Here is a 22,563-nt window from a genome sequence, read left to right as displayed (position 1 = left end):
TTTATACAAGCTTGTATGCTAAATTTCGTCGTTAAACAGTTTATGATAAATCACGAATTAAATACATATATTACTGGTAAAAGGTATATGATATACATGTTTTTGGAAAGCTGGCGAAAAATCAATAACTTTTCATTTAGACACCGAATAGTTTCGATGAACGGATTAAAAGATATGATCAACTGAATTATGATTGACGTTAATTGAAATTGCTTTTAAATATGCAATTAAGATTTAAACAACTTGTTTACGATATTGATAAAATTGTTTTTTTTGAATATTACCAACCGAGTAAATGAATCCTTATATAAGGTACATCTCGTTTTGTTGAACTTTTGTCAAAATTGACTTTTTGAAATGACTTTTGATAACTTTTGTATGTCGATCTCGAGCATTAGGATTATGATACACTATGACCAGATCTAGCTTGATAAACATTTATTGACCAACATATGTTCTCTAGGTTGAGATCTACGATTAATTGGTAATCCGAGTTTCGGTCACATTTTGATGAACAACTTTATATGCTGCTAAGGTGAGTTTCATTTGCTCCCTTTTTAATTGCTTTTGCAATCTATATTTTTGGGCTGAGAATACATGCACTTTATTTTAAACGCAATGGATACAAGTACATACTAAATTCTACACTGAGTTTGAACCGAAAATCCCTTAGCTTTGGTAACTAGTAACTGCCGGTTATAAGAACTGGTGGGCGCGAATATTTGTATATGGATCCATAGGGCTTGATATCCCCGTCCGAGCTAGAGCACTAGCCTTTTAACGGACGTATGCTATTTGAGAAGCGTACACGTTGGTTTGCGTGTATTATTAAGATGATTATACAAAGGGTACAAATTATATATACGTTAAGTTTAGTTACCAGGGTGCTCAATTTCGTAGAATAATTTGATAAACGTTTCGGATGAAACAACTGAAATCTTGTGATCTACCTTTATATACAGATTATGCGCAACATTAAAACTATGAACTCACCAACTTTTGTGTTGACACTTGTTAGCATGTTTATTCTCAGGTTTCCTAGAAGTCTTCCGCTGTTTGCTTATATGTTAGACAAGCTATGTGCATGAAGTCTTACATGGCATATTTTTCAAGGAAACGTTGCATTCACCAAATCATCACCATGTATCTTATTTTGACTGCATTGTCAACGGAAGTACTATTGTAAACCATTATTTTAGGTGATTGTCTATATGTAGAAATCATCATATGTTGAAAACCTTTGATTTAAATATTCATTTATGGTGTGCCTTTTCAAAAGAATGCAATATTTACAAAACGTATCATATAGAGGTCAAATACCTCGCAATGAAATCGATGAATGACGTGTCCGTCCATATGGATTTGGAGCGATCGTCACACCATGCTACGTACGAGAAACTTTTTGTGGTATATAACTATATATTTTTAATAAAAGTATGTTGACGTTAATGAGCTTGACATAACTCAAGAAACAATAATTCGTTTCTAACATATTGGAGGGTTCAAAATAAAATGAGGTGCAGTGCAAGGGCTAAAAGTGTAATTACTAATTTGATGGAGAAAAAAATATAAAATATAAAAGTGATAGGTACAATTGAAATTTAAAAAAAATGACAAATAAAAGGATAAAGGAATCGAACCGGTAACTCTTTGGAACCAGGGCTCAACAAGATACCATCTGGGCTACTTACGTTAACAAAGGAAATGCTTAAATTAATTATATTAATAGGTAAAATTACAGATTTTAGAAAAATATGTGAAGTGTGAAATGTAAAAAAAAATAAAAAAAATCCAAAAGTTAAAGTGTGAAAAGATTTTATCTAGAGTGCCATACGCTTTTCAAATTGATACGGAGTAATAGATACTTACTCCGTCTCAATTTAATAGTCATGTTTTTTTTTTTTTTTTAGATGTCTACAATTAATACATTAGCTCACTCTTAAACAAATAAGAATAATAAAGTGAAGTTCTTTTATACTATTACTATTACTTTTTAAAACAAAAAGGTAAATAAAAAGTTTTTTTTTTTTTTTTGAAAGGCAATTTTATTGCAAACCAAAAAGAGTACACGAAAGTTGCGAAGCGAGCAACTCAAAGACTAACACTAAGATTAACTCTATGCCTAAACTAAAAGCATATACACGACAATTACAACGCGACACTTATTAAACTGTATTATTTTTTAGCTGTATACTATTAAATTGGGACGGAGAGAATAATAGTTACTGAATATAATATAATAATGTAATGTAATTTGATGTTACTTCTTTATCTTTATTGTAATACTCCGTATTTTACTACTGTAGAGCAACACAAACTGATTCGGAGCACAACGTAAAAAACACTTACCCGTGACAAGCAACAAAAAGCTGGCTTGTGATTCCCTTGGGTTTATAATTTTGGGAACCATGATTTATTTTGTTGGTAACTCTGATATAGTTTTATCACCACCCAAACTTATGGAATCTGAGATTAAGAATACGAGTAGTACTTTATTATAGAGGTTGCTACTTGCTATAAAAGCAGTAAAACATTATCACTTCAGGGGTACTTTAATTGTCTTTTTCGATGATAGGGAAGTACCTGATGATCGACAACCATTTCTTAAGATTTCCATAGATTTCATTGAGTTTACTAGGAGTAATAATATTTCAGTAATATAATGCTGCAATTTTATAATCTGTCGATATTAAAAAGGGCATACATCATTATCTATATACAGTGTTGTAAAAAACTCGAATACTCGCCGATTAATCATTTTTTAAGAGGAATCGTGTTAGAAAGGGTTTTTTCCTATCCCCCATCGTGTTAGCTTCCTTCATTTGTATAGTGTTATCATAATTGTCTAGATGTTTATAATGTAGTTTTAGCCGTCGTGGGCCTTTAAGGCTTTGTATTGTAAATCTCACTTCTAATTCTAATAAAAATTTCTAGTTTTTCAAAAAAATAAATAAATAAATTAATAAAAGAGGAATCCGTTCCATTTCAAAAAATCCGTTTAATTAAACGGTCAATGTCAATTGATAGGTCAAAACCGAATTTAGTGACCAAAGTCGGTTAAAATAAAAAATAGTTAACATTTTAACATGAATTTAAACTAGATTTTTATAGTTTTGGAGAAAAAGAATAAATTTGACAATTATGTTAAAGTTTATTTTTATATTTATGATTTTTTCTATATTTACACATATAATTTTTAAAATTTCATACTTAAATGTATACAGTACAATCCGATTAATACCCGAATTGCCGATTAATCTTTCCAAAATTTCGACCGATTAATCTTCGAATAGCGAATTTTGCAACATTGCTTATATCTACTCAAAAATAAATTCAATATTTATATGAATATCGATTAAATGTTTTTGTATATTTTATATGGAGTATGGAGTATATAATGTTTGATACAAAATCAGGACCGTCTCGCTAATTTCGGAGGCCCTGTTCGAAACTTAAAAAGGGCCCCTATAAATGTAATTTTTTCAATACGTATAATATATAATAGTATGATAGCATAATCAATAGAATTAAGAATTTCAAAACAACCGTTGCAAAGTGTTATTTTTAAATAGTTGTCAACTCGTTATAGTTACACTATTGTTTATATAAAACCGTAATCCTAACATTTTTTATAACGAATTAATTGGTCAACTCTTTATAGTTAATATTCCCATTATATTATTTTTAAACCTATAAACATCAATCTATTAAGTCTTTCTTCTTAGATGATAGAGCGCAAGTAAGATATTTCGTTATGATGTACGAATAAACGAATTATTACATAGGTTTTTCAAAATTTTGGGCGCCTTAAAAATTTGAGGCCCTGTGCGACTGCACACTTCGCAAATGCACCGAAGACACCCATGTACAAAATATATGAATGGACTATATTTGAATTGTGTTTTCATTAGTATTTTCATCAAATATTATATTATATTTTATCTGTTTTAATTTTATTTTTACTTTTTATCTACATTTTTATTTTTAAATACATAAAGCAAAATGAATCATTTTTATCGAGGACAATATTGTCGAGATGAAAAGAATAATAATTAAGAGGATGATGTCAAGTGGTTGACATCTGACAATACAATTATAAGTGCATACAGTTTTCAAATAAATTTTATCCTTTAACACATTTTACATCTCAACTTTTTTCAATATATGTACAAGAAAAATGTTAAACGTAACTTCAAGAGGCTACCTTTAAGCATATATTATAAACTGTTAATTTTTTATATTATAATATACTTCTTATACTTAAATTCAGGGGATCAATTTATTTAAAAAAATATGTAATTTAACTTTGAAATATTAATTCTGCAACTAATACTTAATGACGAGTAAACAAATCGAGCCGAGCTCGAACTCAAAGCATGTTTAAAATTCAAAGAGCTCATGCTCAAGCTCGACTTATTTCAAGCTTAGTGCAAAATTTGCTTGAGCTTGACCTACTTACACATATGATATTATAATTTTTGTTAATATGTAATTAATTAATTAATAATTAATTAAGATATTTGGGTGATTTCATTACCTAATTGACTCTTTGGACAATATATGCTCAACTGAGCCATTGGGCCCATCAGGTCTATTAAAGTAAAACCATATTTGAGTCCTCATGGACTATTTCACGTAATCGCTATGGGTTGTCTAAGCCCAATTCTTTATATTGATCTCATTAGTTATAAGGTATAACATTTTTTAGTTATGTTGTTTTCTCAAGACACCCTCTAAAGATAAATCTAACAACTATGTATTCACATGAGATCGATACTACATCTTTATGTAACTACTCATCTAAAAAAAAAAACACACAAGTCAACGTTGACCATCTTACACCAAAGCCTCTTTTCTACAATATCAAATACTCTTACTTTCATTTGGTTACAAAATCTACAATCTTATATGTGTGTGTGATTGTCGAAAGTATCCAGAAACATTATGATCAGGCACCATATTCAAGGTGTATTTCTATGGTCTTTTAACAATCAATAAACAGAAACTTAACTAACAACTTTTATTAGAAACTTTACAAGGAAAATTCCCCAATATAACTTCCTTAAAGTCTCACTATAATAATCCCTAACTTCTGCTTGCTAAAGGGGACTACATTATTCTTATTCTTATAATCTAGCATAACATTTGCTTAACTTCAATCTACTTCTATTTTACTCAAACAATAGCTGAAAACGAAACGAAAAAACAACCTCGTGTTGTTTCTAACGATCTCTACGCACATAAGAATGGAAATGTCTTTATATCAAACATTTCCATTCTCATGTGACGTTAAAAAAAACCTACAAGTAAAATTCGAGTAACATCTCTTCAACTAATTTAGTAAAAACTTCATGTTCTACTTCCAAACCGATTTCTTCTGTTCCTACTCCATCGTCATACTTGAGCCATTTCGCTCCTTTCTCCATTTCATTTACGTATGCTGGTTTATAATTTTCACACTCGAACGTTTCTTTTGTTTGATCATTGATCCAGTCTTTCGCTTCTTGCAATATTGCAAAGTTCGAAACATTTCCTTCAATAACTCGGTCTGTAAAAAAACCTAACAAAAGGCTTTCGGTCATTACCGATTTAGTTAAATCAAGAGAAGGCATTGTTGCTTTCAATAGTTGAAGTAATGCATTCGCTTTCTTTTCAGTATGATTCTCTTCTACAACGAGTTCTAGATGATTCTTTAACGAGGATTCAAGTGTTGACTCTTTCATTTTAGATTCTGATAAGATGATCCTGTCTTCTAATCGGACAGGTTTTAGTTGAGCCAGGCTCCTAGTTCTGTGAACTTTTGGCATGAGTTTTCGCTTGCATCCTGTTACATATCATTTTATCATATTAGCCTAAACATGCGCGATATAGCGCATTAGCGTATCAATAGTTTAAACGTTCATGTTATTTAAATAAATTGATACACAAAGTTTATACTAGCTCTATAAATTAGTGAGACAACCATATATTTAAGTAATTAAGTATATAACACCGCATAAGATGTCATGTCACTCGCGTTATTGAGGAAAATATGACACATTTATAATTACAATTTTGCTTATCAATGATTGGAATTAATTAATTATTTACTAATGAAGACTAAAAATAAAAATAGTGGGTGATGTAAATACAAGAAAAAGAAGAAAAAAAAATGTTAGATATTAAAAAAATATTAAGTGGATGATGTGAATTTTTTTTATTTTTTTTACTATGTGTCTTATTATTTTTTATCAGCATGTTAGTAGTCACTGACGGAGTTTCAAATGCAATGTCGGAAACCACCTCCCCATTCACATCCACACTACCTGTAAGAGGAAACCCGCCAACCAGAACCCAGAACACGGGATACATTTTCGAGGGAGGTAAAACCTCTGTTGAGCCTCGAACCGAACCACGAGATTCTTTTTCGAGTACAACATATCACTAGCTAAAGGCTCGCTGGTACTACGTGTTTTAGTATAGATGTAAACATTGTCGTAAAAAACCCGATTACTCACCGATTAATCTCTGATTAATCATTTTTAAGAGCAATCCGTTCCGATTTCCAAAAATCCGTTTAATTAAACGGTCAACATCAATTGATGAGTCAAAATCGAATTTGGTAACCAAAGTCGGTCAAAGTTAAAAATGATTACTATTTTAACATGAATTTAAACTACAACTTTATAGTTTTGGAGCAAAATAAACAATTTTAGACAATTATATTAAAGTTTATTTTTATATTTATGATTTTTTTTTCTATATTTACACATATAATTTTTAAAATTTAATAAATCAATGTGTACAATGCAATCCAATTAATCCCCGATTAATCTCCGAATTGTCGATTAATCTTTTTAAAGTCCCGACCGATTAATACCGAATAGCGAATTTTGCAACCTTGGATGTAAATGTAACAAAATTTATCAAAAATAACAAGTGATTTTGGAGACAGAGAGCTTAACCTTTAACATATATGCTACTACGTCGAAACGGTGAAGTAACCTCATCTTCGCCCTCATTATCATCCTCGAATGGGAAATCCATCACTGATACCGGACTAAATTGGTCTTTCTCCTCACCTTTAGGCTCTTTCTGCTACGTATCGCCATTTACATTTACATATTCAACATTCAAACTTGATTAAATATAAAAATCATATAAGTACACAGAGACAACTATATATTTTACATGATTATATCTTTTAAAAGGTTCAATATTTTACATTATCAATTTTTATGGTTAAGATACTACAATAATAAACTATCAGAATATTAAAATTATAATTTTCGCACGTCTGAAAAATGTACCATCCCAACATAACATAGTGGTCGCGCCCTGAGTTTCTCCTTGGAGTTCTCAGGTTCAAACTTTACCGGAATTGTGCGTTGAGACAGGCTCTTAGGAGAATAATTGAAAATGATCACCGATTACCCCGATAGACCACGTACATCTGAGTACAAAGTACTCCCATTCCCCGGCCAGTCTAATAAAAAAAACCTTACTCCCTCCATCCCAGATTAATTGTCCCCAGACAAAAAACACACAGTTTAAGAAATGTCATTATCACACTGTACTCTTTCTGTACTTTTTTCTTACTTTACTGTTTTACCCTCAACTAATTAATTAGAAATCCCTCTCACCTTTGTAATTTAATTAATTCATTAGGGACAATATTGTAAACTTTATCAAATTTACTTTCCATATTTGGAAGTGGACAATTAATTTGGAACGTCCCAAAAAGGAATACTGGACAATTAATTCGGGACGGAGGGAGTATTTGTTTATGAGTCTTATCAAAAATTGTTTCTGGTTAAGACGATAACCATGATATATGATCAAATTGATTGATGTCAGTAACAATGTGGCCTTTGGTTTAATGGTATCAGTAGTTTCCCACAATCTTGTGATCATGGATTTAAATCTTAATGTAATTAGCATCATTTCCATAATGCGATTAGTTTTACAGTAATTTAACCAATTTAGGGCGCATTTGATAAAACTGAATGATTTAGTGCTGAATGGTTCAGAATCTGAATGGTTCAGAGCCTCTGAATAAAGTTTGCTCTGAATGAAAATAAGCTGTTTGATAATCATTTTGAATAAACGATATGAACTGAGTAAAACTAACTTATTAACGTGTTACATTAATAAAAAATTTAATATATTTGTTAATTAAGTGATCATGATATGATTTCAGGACAAAATTACAGAAAATTTTGGCTCTTAATGGTTAAGAGAGTGTTTCTGATATGAATGGTTCAGAGCTTAATTCTGAACCATTCAGCACCATATGTCATTCAGAAACACTCTCTTAATGGTTAAGAGAGTGTTTCTGATATGAATGATTCAGAGCTTAATTCTGAACCATTCAGCACCATATGTCATTCAGAGGTCAGAAACAAACGCACTGAGTGCTGAACCATTCCATTAAGAGGTAAACAAATACACCCTTAGTAATTTTCATTTGTTAATATGATCGGCATAGAAAGTTTGAATTTTAAGGAAAAGACAAAATATGTCCATTCCCAAGGGAAGTAATCCCAAGATTAACATTTTGAATTATCAAGATCAACTCACTAGTTCACAAAAACACAGAACAAATAAAATATAAAATAATACAAATATATTCTCATTGAAAATTGTTAATATTTTTGGTAATGAAATAAAAGTGTTTTTTATGTGGTAACTATAAACTGTGATAGGGTACTACGTGGAGCACGATATAAGGTGCACTTTCAGCAATCAACGGTACAGATTAAGCTAAGGGAATAGGAGGTAGGCGGGATCTACGGCACTGAAATCACTAGTTTCAGATCACGTGCATGAGATATACTTACACGTGGAGTTCATAAATAAAATACATAACGAAATTATGCAGTCCCCTACCAACCTATTTTTCCTCCTCCTTCTTCGCTGTTAAACTTTAAATGCTCAGATAATAATTAACAATAATTCAAATTTAAACTTCATCAGTTTAAATTTCAAATACGTTTTTACCTTTGTAAAACGATAATGATAAATCATTAATCATAAATTCAAATTTTACTTTCTACTATGAAATATACTTTAGAAAATTTTAATATACTTAGGTTAATTGACATAAAAGTTACAGTAAAATGTAGTTAAAATGAATGCAAAAAATGGAATTAAATTTCACCTTTGCATCTGCGTTTACCGTATTCATGTTCTTGACGACGTCGTGTTGAGCAACATTTGTGGATGAATCTGACGTGGCGGTAAAGTAACTATTCGACGAATTCGAACTATTACTGTTACTATTACAATTACAATTACTACAATTACCGGTACAGTTAACGGTTTTCATCTCCGCCGTGATGACGGCGGTAGCGACATCGTTTTTCGCCGGTGATATATTAACGTCCGTCCGCTTGATCGGTTTATCAAGCGAATTCAATCGCTTTAAGCGTTTGTTATTTTGATCTGTTGTGCGCTTCCAGAAGCTTTTCTTCGATAACTGAATTTTTTTGAAAACGTTAACGACTGCATTTGAAGCTTTGTGTAGCACAGAAGACGACTTTGATCTTGATTTTGATTTCAATTTTTGTGTTGGATGAAGTTTAATGTGTTTATTAAGATCAATTTCGATAAGGTATCGAACTTTGGTACAACATTGCTTACGTGGATACGAACGAAAACCGTTAGAAGAACACGAGCTTAGATCATCGAGTAGGTAATCCTTAAGCAATACGGATTTTGGTAACGACAATTTAACGAGCCTCGAATCGTTAGAAAACGATGCTCTTGGTGTAGTCATTGTAGAATTAGGGTTTGTAATGTAAATGAGAGGTTAAGTGAGTGAGATATAGTGAAATTAGGTGGGATTTGAGATGTAACTTAATAAGTTAGGGAGGGATCTATGAATTGAAGGTAACTTATGATTTAAGATCTCAAGAAATGGGTAGTAAAATTGAATTGATTTGAATTGAAGGAAGCATTATGCATATGCAATGGCCAATGGAGATTGCTTGGATGCTGCTTCTTCTACATCAAATAAGGAGGTGGTTTCTCATATTTGAATCTCACACTCTTATTTGAATCTTAAGTTTACTTATTTAAATGATTTGCGGAGAAAATTACACTTTGGTCCTTTCTTTTAAGTTAGTTGCATTTGAACACGAGGTGTCCGTATCCATTTTTCGAGTGTCCATTTCAAGGTCAAAAATAGACCTTGTAATTGATTAACGTGTGGTGTCGTTCGGTGTCATTGGTTCAAAGCCTTGGTGCGAGAAAATATGACGTGGACCAATAAGATAATAGAATAATTAAAAAAACCACCGCGGTATACCTACGATGGCCAACTGACGTTGGAATAGACATCAGGTGATGGTGAGTTGGTATTCATTTCAAGTCCTGCATCGATCTCGACGGTGGAATCGACTCCGGACACCTAGAGCTCTTAAAGATTAAAATTTATATACCTTCATAACTTTTATCATAGATTGTAGATGTTAGATTCTTTAAATCTTGTGTTTGTATATATCTTATGTTCAAATGTTCAATGTGAGTGTATATTGTTATCTTAGACCCTCTTTTAAGCATAAAGTTAATTTATCACTTTATAAACCGTTAGGAGAGCCAATAAAGTTCATAAAAAAGAGCACATCATCAAATTCTCTAGTTTAGTATGACAGGTTCATAAGTGTTATGTCGATTTATCAAATATGTCACTATAATAACTTACTTAGAGTGACAATGGGTAGGACTCCAAGACAAGTTGTTGAATCTGATCATGAATCCAAGACGAGGAGATACCGTAACTTTGAGTTAGAGATATGCCAAAGACATGCAAATGATTAGTAGATGTACTTGAAACGTAGTTTGCAGGTCAGGGCTTCGACCTCATAAGCTGTAAAATATTTCTCTTATGTTTACCGGCATATTTTACGGGCATCGAAGGTCACGAGCGTCTTCAAGCCTCACACCCAGAGAGTTATACCACACTCCTAAACGCCGTTAAAATAACATAGTTTGGATTCCACAATTTGTACGAGTACAATCAAGTTTTTCTATTAATCCAAATAATTGACTACTTTATATAACACCTTAATTATTTTATTTTTATTTATTTGCTATAAGTTCAATAATAAATACTAATAAATATCGCTATCTTTATTTATAAATAATACTGTATGCACTTCGTTTCTTCATTTATCCATCCATAATATTAATAAAAAAGGATTATATCAAATTCTTTATTACGTAAGGTAATTGTCCTCTATGATTTGTACACATAAAAAAATTAACACAAGACGATAAAAACACTTAAATGGCATACAAGATAACATTGAAAGCATTTTTAAAGAAATTACTTTTTGTGTTTTCTGTCAAGAAGAACATAAAAATTACAAGTCATGTCGCTCAATGTTTTATGTAAGTCTTGAAGGCTGCTTTTTATGATTAAGCCCTAAAGAAAACACGTGAGCAGTACACATGCCTCGTCAACATAAAGCACAAAGTTGATTACATACTTTTCGCATAAATCAATCAATGAAAGTGTAACACGTGTCTCTGAACATTACAGAGCACACACGCCTATAAATATAACACATGAGCCATCACTTTTTTGGACACTTGAACTTGTGGCAGAGAATACATTTTCTTTCTTACACAGTACTTTTTCACTCTGAAAATTTGAAAACTTAGGCGCAGAGGGCTAGATCTCTTACTTTAGATCCGTAAGATTGATAAAGCCACCCCACGGTTTTAGACTGTGATCCGGGTCTGCAGGAATCCGTCCTGAGAGTATCAATCGGTAATTCACCACATCACGCTAAGAAGCTCTACTCTTGTACTGATACTTATAAACAACTGGCCAGAAATACGTATCTACTAATAATGAGTTGGTCCTAGCCGGTTTTAAAGATTTTTGAATTGAACCGCTCTCAAAATAATATATTATAGTTTATCTATCTATCTATCTATCTATCTATCTATCTATCTATCTATTCTTGTGTCTATGTATTCTACATATAAAAAGAAAACTTATACTCATTAGATATCTTTTTATTGAAGTTTAAATGTGAACTTTTAGTTGATTTTATAACTTTAGGGAAAAGTTCAAACGAGAACAACAAAAAAGCGAAAACTGCCAGAACTTTTTAATTTCCCTTTTATTTACCTTGGTTTGCCGATTGGTGCTAGGATGAACAAGCTAGCAAATTGGAAACCGGTGTTTGATAAGTTTGAAAAAAGGTTATCGGATTGGAAAGCACGTGCGATGTCTTTTGGTGGACGTTTAATACTCGTGAAGTCGGTCCTGAATAGTTTACCGTTGTACTACTATTCGCTCTTCCGTGCCCCTCCTAGTGTGCTTAAAAAACTTGAGTGTGTGCGAAGAAAATTCTTTTGGGGTGGGGCGGGTGACGAGTCAAAAATCTCATGGGTTAAAAGGGATGATATTATTCGCCCTTGGGCGGATGGCGGACTTAATATTGGTTCCTTAATTGCATTAATGTAGCTCTAATTGGCAAGTGGTGGTGGAGGTTTTTTACCGAACCCACTTTCTTGTGGGTTAGAGTTATCAAGAGTATTTATGGGGTTTCGGGGCTTTTACATTGGGGGGGGGGGGGGGGGGGGGTCACTTTCTTGTTCTAACTCTACTTGGAGCCATATTGTTAAAATAGGTTTCGAGATCAATGGACTTGGTGTTAACTTCTCAATGTCATTTTCAAAGGAGATCGGCAATGGTAAAAGCATGATGTTTGGATCAAAGACAAACAGCTAAAAGACATTTTCAAGAGATTAGTGCGGCTCGAAGACAATTCAAGCGCTTTAGTTGTGGATCGGGTTCAATGGGATGGTCAAAAATGCATTCCAACTTGGGCTTGGGTGCGAGAAATTATAGGTAGAACAAGAGGTGAATTATGCGAGCTTGAAAGTCTGATTTCGAAGGCGAGTTTAGATGTGGAAAAAGAAGATCGATGGAAGTGGGGCTTATGCGGGTTCGGTACATTCTCAACTCATATATTAACAAAGCATATAACGTCAATGAGGTTTCCCCCGGTCGCGTCAAACTTTGGAACTCAAAGAAACAGTTTAATTCCTAAAAAAGTGTGGGTTTTTGTGTGGAGGGTGAGGCAGGATAGACTTCTCGTTCTGTCTCAACTAGACAAACGGGGTGTCGATCTACACTCCGTCCTATGCCCTTTATGCAATGATGTGGTGAAAACCGTTGATCATGCTCTATTTTCGTGCGTAAAGGTTCGAGAAATTTGGGATAGAGTTTTCAATTGGTGGGGAGCGGGTCCGACTAATTATGACTTTAGCAACCTACTTTGCGAAAACTCTCATTTACAAGCGTCGGAATTGGGTGAGAAAATTTGGCAAGCAACTATGTGGACAAGTGTATATCTAATTTGGAATAATAGGAATCAAAAGGTCTTCAAGAAATCATGTTGGTCTCCACCGGTTGCGTTAAATGATATACAAGTAAAGAGCTTTGAATGGATTACGAGAAGATGCAAATCTAAACATATCTAGTAGCTAGACTGGTTACAAAATCCTCGTGTAATAGTAGCGTAATTTTGATGTATCGTGTCTAAGTCGAGAAGTTAGTAGGTGGTAGTGTAAGATTCTAGTTCGGTATCTTTTATTCTTCATCTTGTAACATACTCTTTATCTTTGTGTTTATTAATATAATTGCCGTTCAAAAAAAAAAAAAAAAAAATTACATGCAAACCGATTTGAGTATACACATTTCTGAAATCCCGATTTGAGTTCTATTTGATTTACTGGCTGTTGAAATTTCCAACCGTAATTTACACTAGAGGGGTCTATTTGCACACATAGTGATAAACGGATGACCTTATACAAAGTTTCCAGCAAGTTTGATTTGAAATGAAGACATCGGGTAACAAGATTCGAATTGTTTTGACTTCGACTGTTAGACTCGGGGAATATGAGTTGACCTTCCCCTTTAGAGATGTGGTGGGACCCACCAAATTGCGTATATTATTATTTATTGTTGAGATTAAATCATGAAAAATAATTTACGATCTACATAAATAAATTAGAAAAATCTAATCTGAAAAATATAAAAGTGAAAGAAAAACCACATATTTAATTGATCAAGGGTATGTTTAGCACGCGAGCTTGTGGAAGCTTATGAGAGCTTGAGCTTATGATTTTAATAAGCTTCAAGTCATAAGCTTTGTTTGGTAAACAAAAAAAGTAGAGCTTATGAAAATCATAAGCTCTTAAAAAATAAGCTACTTGTAGTAGCTTATGAAAAAAAGTAGAGCTTATGAACTGCAAAATAAGCTCTATCTAGTTTACCAAACACTTATAAAATATAATAAACTCCAGCTACCAGCTTAAAAAATAACCTCAAGCTCTAGCTCATAAGCTCCAGATACAGCTACAGGCTCCAGCTCCAGCTAGTTTCATCCAAACACACCCCAAAATGAAAATCATAACCATTAGAATAATGGTTTAGCTTTTCAAAATTAAAAATATTAAGAATATAAACTTTTTATTTCCATGAATAATTTGTACATAATTTAAGTATAGAAAATACGTTATTATATTAACTAGCTTAAAGCCCGCGAATTCGCGGGATTTTTTAAAACATTTGTTTTTTTTAAAACATTTGTTTTTTTTTTAAATTTTTTTTTTTGAATGGGCAGTAATTAAGGTGAAAAGGTATATACTATATGAATATGGATTTTCATAAACGTAAATAATTGTAATTACATTTATTAGTATGAATAACATTTTCTTTTCTCTTATACTATATAGCTTGTTTCACAAAGATTATTCCAAGATTGCAATCTCTTAATATGTTGATGAATTGTAAAAATAGCAAACGCCTTTTGCTTGGTTAATAATATCTGTTGGATGTCATTGAACGTAAGCAGTGTTGTAAAAAACGGAAAAAACGGGGGTGTAGACGGGGGTGTAGACGGATTTTGGAGTGCCCCGTCCCATTTATACATAAAACGTTTGAAAAACGGAAATCGGCCAAAAAACGGTCAAAAGACGGTCAAACACGGTCCGAGACGGGAAAAAACGGGTTTTTCTGATTTTTTTTCAAATTTTTTTTTTAATATTAAACGTTGTGCTATTACTTAGGGTTTCTTTTTTTTATGTTTGAAATGTTGAAGTATTTAAACATGTGTGAAATGCTTATGTTTGGAATAATGTAATGTACAATATATATATAATATATAGTAACATTTTTATTTAAAAGTCAACGTTAGTCAACATCCGTCTAGACCTCCGTCTCGACCGTCTCGACCCTTTTAGGACCCGACCGTCTCGACCCCGTCTCGCGTCTTTTGCAACCTTGAACGTAAGATCTCTCAATTTATCTGTCTGTAATGATAAAGAAAAGCAATGCGTTAGTAAAAAATTGTTAATATGTGAACATTTTAATGTGATGTTATAATTTGTCACATGAGCTTCTAATTTGTAAAATGTGTAATAATTACCTCGGCTAAATAGTTTTACATAGTATATAATTTGCCAATTTGTTGAAACATAGTGTTTTGATAATTGGACATAGCTTCATTGTCGCCTTTATTTATAAAGTCTTTTCCAACAAATGTTTCTGATAGAGATTTTTTCAATGCTGTAACTTTATTTGTAATTAAATCCTCTTTTTTAATTGTTTCTTCTTTAAGTAATTCAATGCGTTCTAGTTGATCTTTGTACAGTTCAACATGGTTCAATAGAAGCTGCAAAGTGGAAACATATGAAAAGTGTCAAAAAATAATATATATTTTAAGAATAAATATTAAATACATTTAATCATTAATAAGTAATACCGTTATAATATCAGATGGTCGAATTCCACCAATCCATGTAACACAAGTTAGACTTTGAGGCATCCAAGTGACATTAATAATAGACATTACACATTTCTTTGATGATCTTTTCTTAAATTGTAATAGCTCATTGTAATGTTCATTGCACTTTTTGATAATTTGATCAATGTGTTCATCAGAATTGTTTGACCTAATTTGTCTATGTAGTGTGGTAATAAGGTTGTCAAATGTTGAGCTCCAAGACCTCCAATATGTAGTAAAGTTTGTAATGTCTACAATGAAATGTTAATTATTAGATAATGTGATTAAAAATTTAACTTTAGGTATTTAAATAGTTCATTTTTACTAAAATTCGTTTATACTATATAGATTTACCTGATGTAGAATCCACGCTCATGTGTGCCTGTATTATTTGTTCCATTTTATAATTAGTAACACATGTGTAGTTTTTGTTTTTAATTAATAACAAAAAAGGAGTTATGCAACATATCATACCTTAATTTCTGACTGAATTAATTTTGCAATTGTTTCTTCTGAATTAATTTTGCAATTGTTTCTTCTTGTTTTTGTAGCCAACTCATGTACATAAGCCTATAAAATGTTTAAAATTGATGTTGTAAATTCTGTTTATATATAAAAATGTTATTGGTTAATTTTTTGGATGGTATATTATATTTAATTGAGAAACCTTTTTTCGATCTCTGGTTTTTTTGGCAGATGCAGCGTTTTTTCCCTTTTTAATTCGTATCCAAATAAGATTAAAGGTTAGTTAGTTGAAAATTTATACAATAATTTATGATTAGAGAGTAAATTTTTATTTTTTTTACTTACCTTTTCAGCTGCATTAGGGATGTCTTCTATTGTAGTTGTAGACTGTGGTTGCTGATCATTTGGATTATCTTGAATGATTGTTGTTTGTTTCATCATTTGATATGATTGAACTGTTTTTGCCTACAACAATTTTATTATGAATAATGACAAAAGCAACAACTTATGAAGATTAGATTAGTAAATAGCATGATTATTTATGAACTATGATCAACAGTTTGTAATTATTATGGTCATATAGAAATGAGCATAATATGTAACTACATTAAGAACTTCAAGATTCTTAAAGGTACTTGGTGTGTTATATTCATCACTATCATTATCCAAGTCAATTGGGTCACCTTTTTTACCGAGTTTGGTTGTAATCTTCTTCGTTACTTCTAGATCATCCGTTGCATCCACTACAGTGTATACACGGTAGTTCTTTGAGACATTAAAGTCACTTTTTTTTGCTATCCAAACGAATGACAGGTTCAACACACCATTCACCTCAGCAGGGACATCATAAGGGTCAGCACACTTTTGATACATGTAGAAGGCAGTTTGTTAATAAATTATATGATCGATTTCTTCATTATAATGTTTGTTTATAATAATGACTCATATTAGTAAAAAATTGACTTACAGATTGAGCACGTGAATTCAACCATATAATACTTCGGTTACACAATTTTGATAGCTGTGAATCAAACAAAGTCATGTCACACGTACCAGATGTATCTCGAACTGTCATGGTTGTTCGGATCGTGAATAGTTGATATTTATAGACATTCATTTTCTAAGTTAGATGATATGTGCTTTTAAAAAGTGATTTTAAGAATGCTAATTATTTACCTAGGAACCTACTGCATTTCAGCAGCACATTTTTCACACCACAATATAGCTTTTTCCAGCTCAACAATGTATGTATCCACATGTTTTTGCTCACACTTCCAGCACAACTGCTGAAACCATCCTTCATTATTAAAAAGTCTTTTTACCTTAGCGTGTACAACAAAATTAACATCCTGCATTATAGAACATATACAAAACATTGTAGGTATTGCAAGCATGTCATATACAAATATTAGTAGTAAATATTTGGGACAATCTTGCACTGATCAATAATCAAAATTAATAGTCAAACACATAAATGACAATTTGATAACAATTCAAGTTGTTTCCAAGTCATGTGATATACAAATATCAGTAGAAACTATTTGGGTTAATCTTGCACTGATCAATACTAAAATTAAGAGTAAAACACACAGCAGACAATTTCATAACAATTGCAAGTTGTTTCTAAGTTAAGTAATATTATTGAAAATATAAAAAGTTTCTAAAAAGTAGAAACTATGTTTCAAAATCTATTTGTCTTTAAGAAATATAAAACTTTGACTTATGTCTTCCAAGTTGCAATTTTCTAATTGCTGTACAAATACATATAATGTTTCCAAGTTAATTAATATTATTGAAAATATAAAAAGTTTGTAAAAAGTAAAAACTATGTTACGATTTACATCTCTTGAAAAATATAAAACTTTGACATATGGCTTCCAACTTGCAATTTTCTAACTGCTGTACACATACATATATTGGTACAGATTAAGTGCTAACAATTTTCAATATGTAGCTTTTACTGTGAAATAACTTGTGTTTATCAAATTTACAAATTGAAATAAATTATCGAAAAACAGATTGTACGACAAAAAGTAGATAGGTATTAACCTTTGGTAAGTTAACAATATCAGAAATCCAAGTTGGTGAAGTTGTTTCAAATCTTCTAAGAACTGAAGTCTCTTCCTCTTCAATGTTTGGATCCATAGTTGGAATTTGACTAAGCTCAGCCCTGTTTGGATTGTTCTCCAACCTAAAAATTTTACAAACATTAATAGGGTCTTGGTATTTTGCATATGATTGATTATTGAACACTGTCACCGTCCTTATTTTTGATGAGCAATTTATTAACTATGAAAATACTTACAGGGTGGTGTAAATCGAAAAGGGAGGAACAGTTTCAGTGAGATACAATCTTGTACCAAAGAATATGTTATTGACTTGTGGCCCATCTATAATAATGCATAATAGTATTAGACATTACACAAGAATGGTGAAAGTAAATTTTTAAGATTGTATACAAATAATTAATTAGTACCATCCCAATCTTTAAGGTTGCAGTTATGGATCAAAGCTACAATTGGTTTGTCATCCAAGTGGTATTTTTTTTCCATTGCAACTAATCTGATGGTGTGTTCTCCCCATAACGCACATCGTATAAGCTCACCCCTATATAGATATAATGAAATTAGTTGTTTGTAATAAGTTAAAAAAATGTCACAAAGTAATTGTCTTTGATATTGTTACATGTGATTCTGCAACTGGAATTCCAAAATTTTCCTTAAGCCATGTCTATCTTTGATAGTTCTATATCTTATCACATTTACAACCCTTTCGGTCACATCTGCCAGTAATTTAATAAACAATGTTTTAAATATAAAAGATATATATATATATATATATATATATATATATATATATATATATATATATATATATATATGAGTGTGTGTGTGTGTGTGTGTGTGTGCATTATTTAAATTAAATAGATAAATACGAATTTACCGAATATTTCATCATCCTGTAGCAGTTTCTCATTAACCTGTTCATAACTGACTACACGATAAATGTCAGTTTCTATTTCAAATTCAGGACATTTTTGAACATTACAGATTTTGTAGATGATAATCTTATACGAATTATTGATAAACTTGATATAGTCATCTTTAGAGTCGATGACTGTGAACCTAGAGAGATATAGGAAACGCCCTTCTTTAAAAGTTGCTTCAAAATAAGTAATAGCATCCTTATCCAGTGCAACCCTAATTTTGTTACCCTACATTAACAATAAATTATCAAAAACAGTTACTTGGTATTTGTACATACGGTTGAATATGAATGTCAATTATTATTTTTACATACATGTTGATCAATTAAAACCATATATCAAAAACAATTACTTGGTATATTGTACATACGGTTGAATATGAATGTAAATTATTTTTTTAACATACATGCTGATCGATTAAAACCATCTCTAGGGAAGTTGGTTTTGAAGCATTGAATTTGGAGAACTTTTTCCAAACAAAGTGTACCTTGACACTGACCTTATAGCCTTTATTTTCCTTGGTTAGTTGATTGACTGGAGTGATTCCTGTTAGATTAGCCATTGATTGGAGGTTTAGTGTTTACTTTTGAACGAATGTTTTTATTGAATGTGATAGAATATTGAATGAACAACCCTTTAAATAAGGTGATACTAAACCTAGGATGTCGGTTTATTTTAAGATAATATATGGTTTATTTTTGTTTTAAATTTGATTTTGAACTTATCTTAAAATAATGTAAATAATCTGGGTTTTTTTTTTATTTTAAATTTGATTTTGAACTTATCCTAAAATAATGTAAATCATCGAGAATTTATAAATAATGTATATTATTATCATTATCTTGTTAATATTCCTAAAATAATGTAAATCATCGGGAATTTATAAATAATGTATATTATTATCATTATCTTGTTAATATAATGAGATTTATTGTTGTGAATTAAAGTAAATCATGTATATTATTAAAATAATTCTTTAATTCTCATATATTAGCCTAAAATAGAATACAGAATAATCATAATAAACGATTTAATCAAATAATTTAAACCTTATACAGAATAATCATAATAAACGATTTAATAAAATAATTTAAAACTTATTTCAATTCAAATATCGTTTATTCATGATAAGAAATTGGATTAAATAAGCTTAGTGTAACACCCTAGGCAAATCCCACATTGCCCACGGACATGAGTGATCATGGAATTATAAGGTAATACTCACGCTTAAATGACACAATGCATTTTGGGACCACAGGCAGAGCGGGTGAGCGAGTACGTTGTGGTTAAGCGTGCTCGGGTGAGAGCACTACCAGAATGGGTGCCCTCCTGGGAAAGTGCTTCTCGTGTGTGGTCTCCAAGAAAAAGCCGTGCGCCTGCGGGCAAAGCAGACAATATTGTGGTCATGTTAAGCTGGAGTGTTACAAGTGGTATCAGAGCATGGTCTAAGGGATTTAGGCGACTTGAGATAGGTGCCTAGACTTAGACTTGTATTGTGTGTGCGCGTTATGCGGGACTTGTAGGAGACGGGTCGGACCGGAGATTGGTTAGTGCCTAGGTTTAGGCGAGCTAACTATGCGCTAATTGTTTTGTGTTGTGTTTTGTAATCATCAAGAGAGAAAGACGTTATACTAGCGAGTTAATGCGACGTGCTCGCATAACAATGATTAGCTACCATTGTTACGGGTTCAAGTCGAGTCAAACAAGCGATGTACGACGATTGTTGAGCAAGATGGGGCGGTGAGGTGAATATGTGTATGTGTCATGTCTTTTCGTTCGTTGTTTAACCTATTTCCATTTTATAGAATGAAGATGAGAAATGGACACGACACCAATGAAGGAGGTACGAGTGAGGATGTTGAGTTCACAGCCAAAGTCGAGGCCATCTTTAAATGTCGAAAAGCGGAGTTTCTCGAAGACGTTAAAAAGATGTTTCTAGATACGATCGACGAGCAACTAGTGAATGTGGTTAAGGAACAAGTTAAGCTTGTTCTACAAGAAGATAATGTGGGGAGACGGGACTTCTTTTATAAGAATTTCAAGGATTCTCAACCTCCTACCTTCGATGGTGAACGAGACCCCCCTTAAGAGTGCCCGTTGGATCTCCGATATGGAGGGGGCCTTTCGTACTTGTGAATGCCCTCTCGATAAGAAGACGAGGTACGGTTGTAGCATGTTAAGGGGTGATGCCAAGATGTGGTGGGATGAAAAGATTCGGCTTTATGGTGAAGAGCAATGCATGGAATTCACGTGGGATGAATTCAAGACGGAATTTTTCAAAGAGTACCGAACGACGACCGATCTTACAAGGCTTAAAGACGAGGTGCGTGCCTTGAGGCAAGGGTCAATGGATTTGAACACTCTCAAATCCGTTTTCTTGTCAAAGACCCAATTTTGCCCGGAGTATGTCGGGAATGATAAAATGTTGAAGAAAGACTTCTATCGAATCTTGAATGACAACTATCAAGAGAAGATTAGTGTAAACGTGGTGAAGAGTTTTGATGAGTTGTTCGACATGGCTAAAGGTTTTGAAGCGCTTGTCATGAGAAAGGGTGGTTTTACTTTTGGTAAAAGAAAGTTCGAGGGTTCGAGTCAATCGAACTTTTCAAGCAAGAAGAACAAGAAGGGTGCCGAAAGTGTTGGTAGCGTGAAGAAGAGCGCTTCCGGGGGTTTTTCTTATTCGTGCTACAATTGTGGGCAAAAGGGGCACATGGCTCGTGATTGTCCAAACCAATCCGCTACAAACAAAATCACTTGTTTTAATTATACGGAAGGACGGAATGTCCCGAGTTGCGGGGTGATCATGTTAAGAAGTTGGAGAAGGCGGCGGGTACGGCTCGGGGGCGAAACTATTTGATGACCAATGATGAAGCCAAGCAATCAAACGAAGTTATCTCAGGTACTTTCATGGTTAACTCTAATCCCGCAAGGATCCTATTTGATAGCGGTTGTAACACCCCGTTTTTCCCCGTACATGATTTATAGGTGTATTGTGTATGTACGACAGGCGTATGAAGGGTTCGATACATGTTTGGGTGTTAAAGTCTTGTATGCGAGAAAATGTGTCAGGCCACGTTGGGTGTCGCGGCGCGACAAAGGGAGCCGCGGCGCGGCGTTTCAAATAAATCCAGATCAGAAAGCTTGTTAACAAAGTCACCAGTTCGAGGCAATCGTCGCGGCGCGACGAATTAGGCCGCGGCGCGGCGAATGGTGTGAACTGGCATCAGATTCTTGTAAATTTAAATGAAGTTCTAGGGCAATTTGGTCTTTTCGGGTTTGAGCCAGATTTGAGGATTTAACCTCATCCATTCATTTCATTTCTCA

The 22,563-nt window shown here is 32.6% G+C and overlaps 1 protein-coding gene across 1 annotated transcript; it reads right to left on the bottom strand.

The window, feature by feature from the left end:
• Positions 1–17,437: 17,437 nt before the first annotated feature.
• LOC139860535 (uncharacterized) lies at positions 17,438–19,801 on the bottom strand. The gene is made up of 7 exons (XM_071849287.1): positions 19,727–19,801; positions 19,197–19,467; positions 18,939–19,035; positions 18,730–18,860; positions 18,559–18,643; positions 18,303–18,444; positions 17,438–17,602 (listed from the first exon to the last, which is right to left on the bottom strand). The coding sequence occupies exons 1-7, from the start codon at positions 19,799–19,801 to the stop codon at positions 17,438–17,440; spliced, it is 966 nt and encodes a 321-aa protein (XP_071705388.1).
• Positions 19,802–22,563: the final 2,762 nt, after the last annotated feature.

The sequence above is a fragment of the Rutidosis leptorrhynchoides genome, chromosome 7, assembly GCF_046630445.1.
Source record: "Rutidosis leptorrhynchoides isolate AG116_Rl617_1_P2 chromosome 7, CSIRO_AGI_Rlap_v1, whole genome shotgun sequence".
Classification (NCBI taxonomy): Eukaryota; Viridiplantae; Streptophyta; class Magnoliopsida; order Asterales; family Asteraceae; genus Rutidosis; species Rutidosis leptorrhynchoides.
This window is presented reverse-complemented; position numbering and strand designations above follow the sequence as displayed.

What these genes read in the sequence shown, in the direction of transcription:
- LOC139860535 (XM_071849287.1), bottom strand. Translation starts at nt 19,801, where the DNA reads ATGGCTAATCTAACAGGAATCACTCCAGTCAATCAACTAACCAAGGAA. An exon ending in TTCCAGTTGCAGAATCACAT is followed by an intron (nt 18,861 to 18,938) that starts GTAACAATATCA and finishes ATATCTATATAG; the next exon opens with GGGTGAGCTTATACGATGTG. An exon ending in CAACCTTAAAGATTGGGATG is followed by an intron (nt 18,644 to 18,729) that starts GTACTAATTAAT and finishes GCATTATTATAG; the next exon opens with ATGGGCCACAAGTCAATAAC.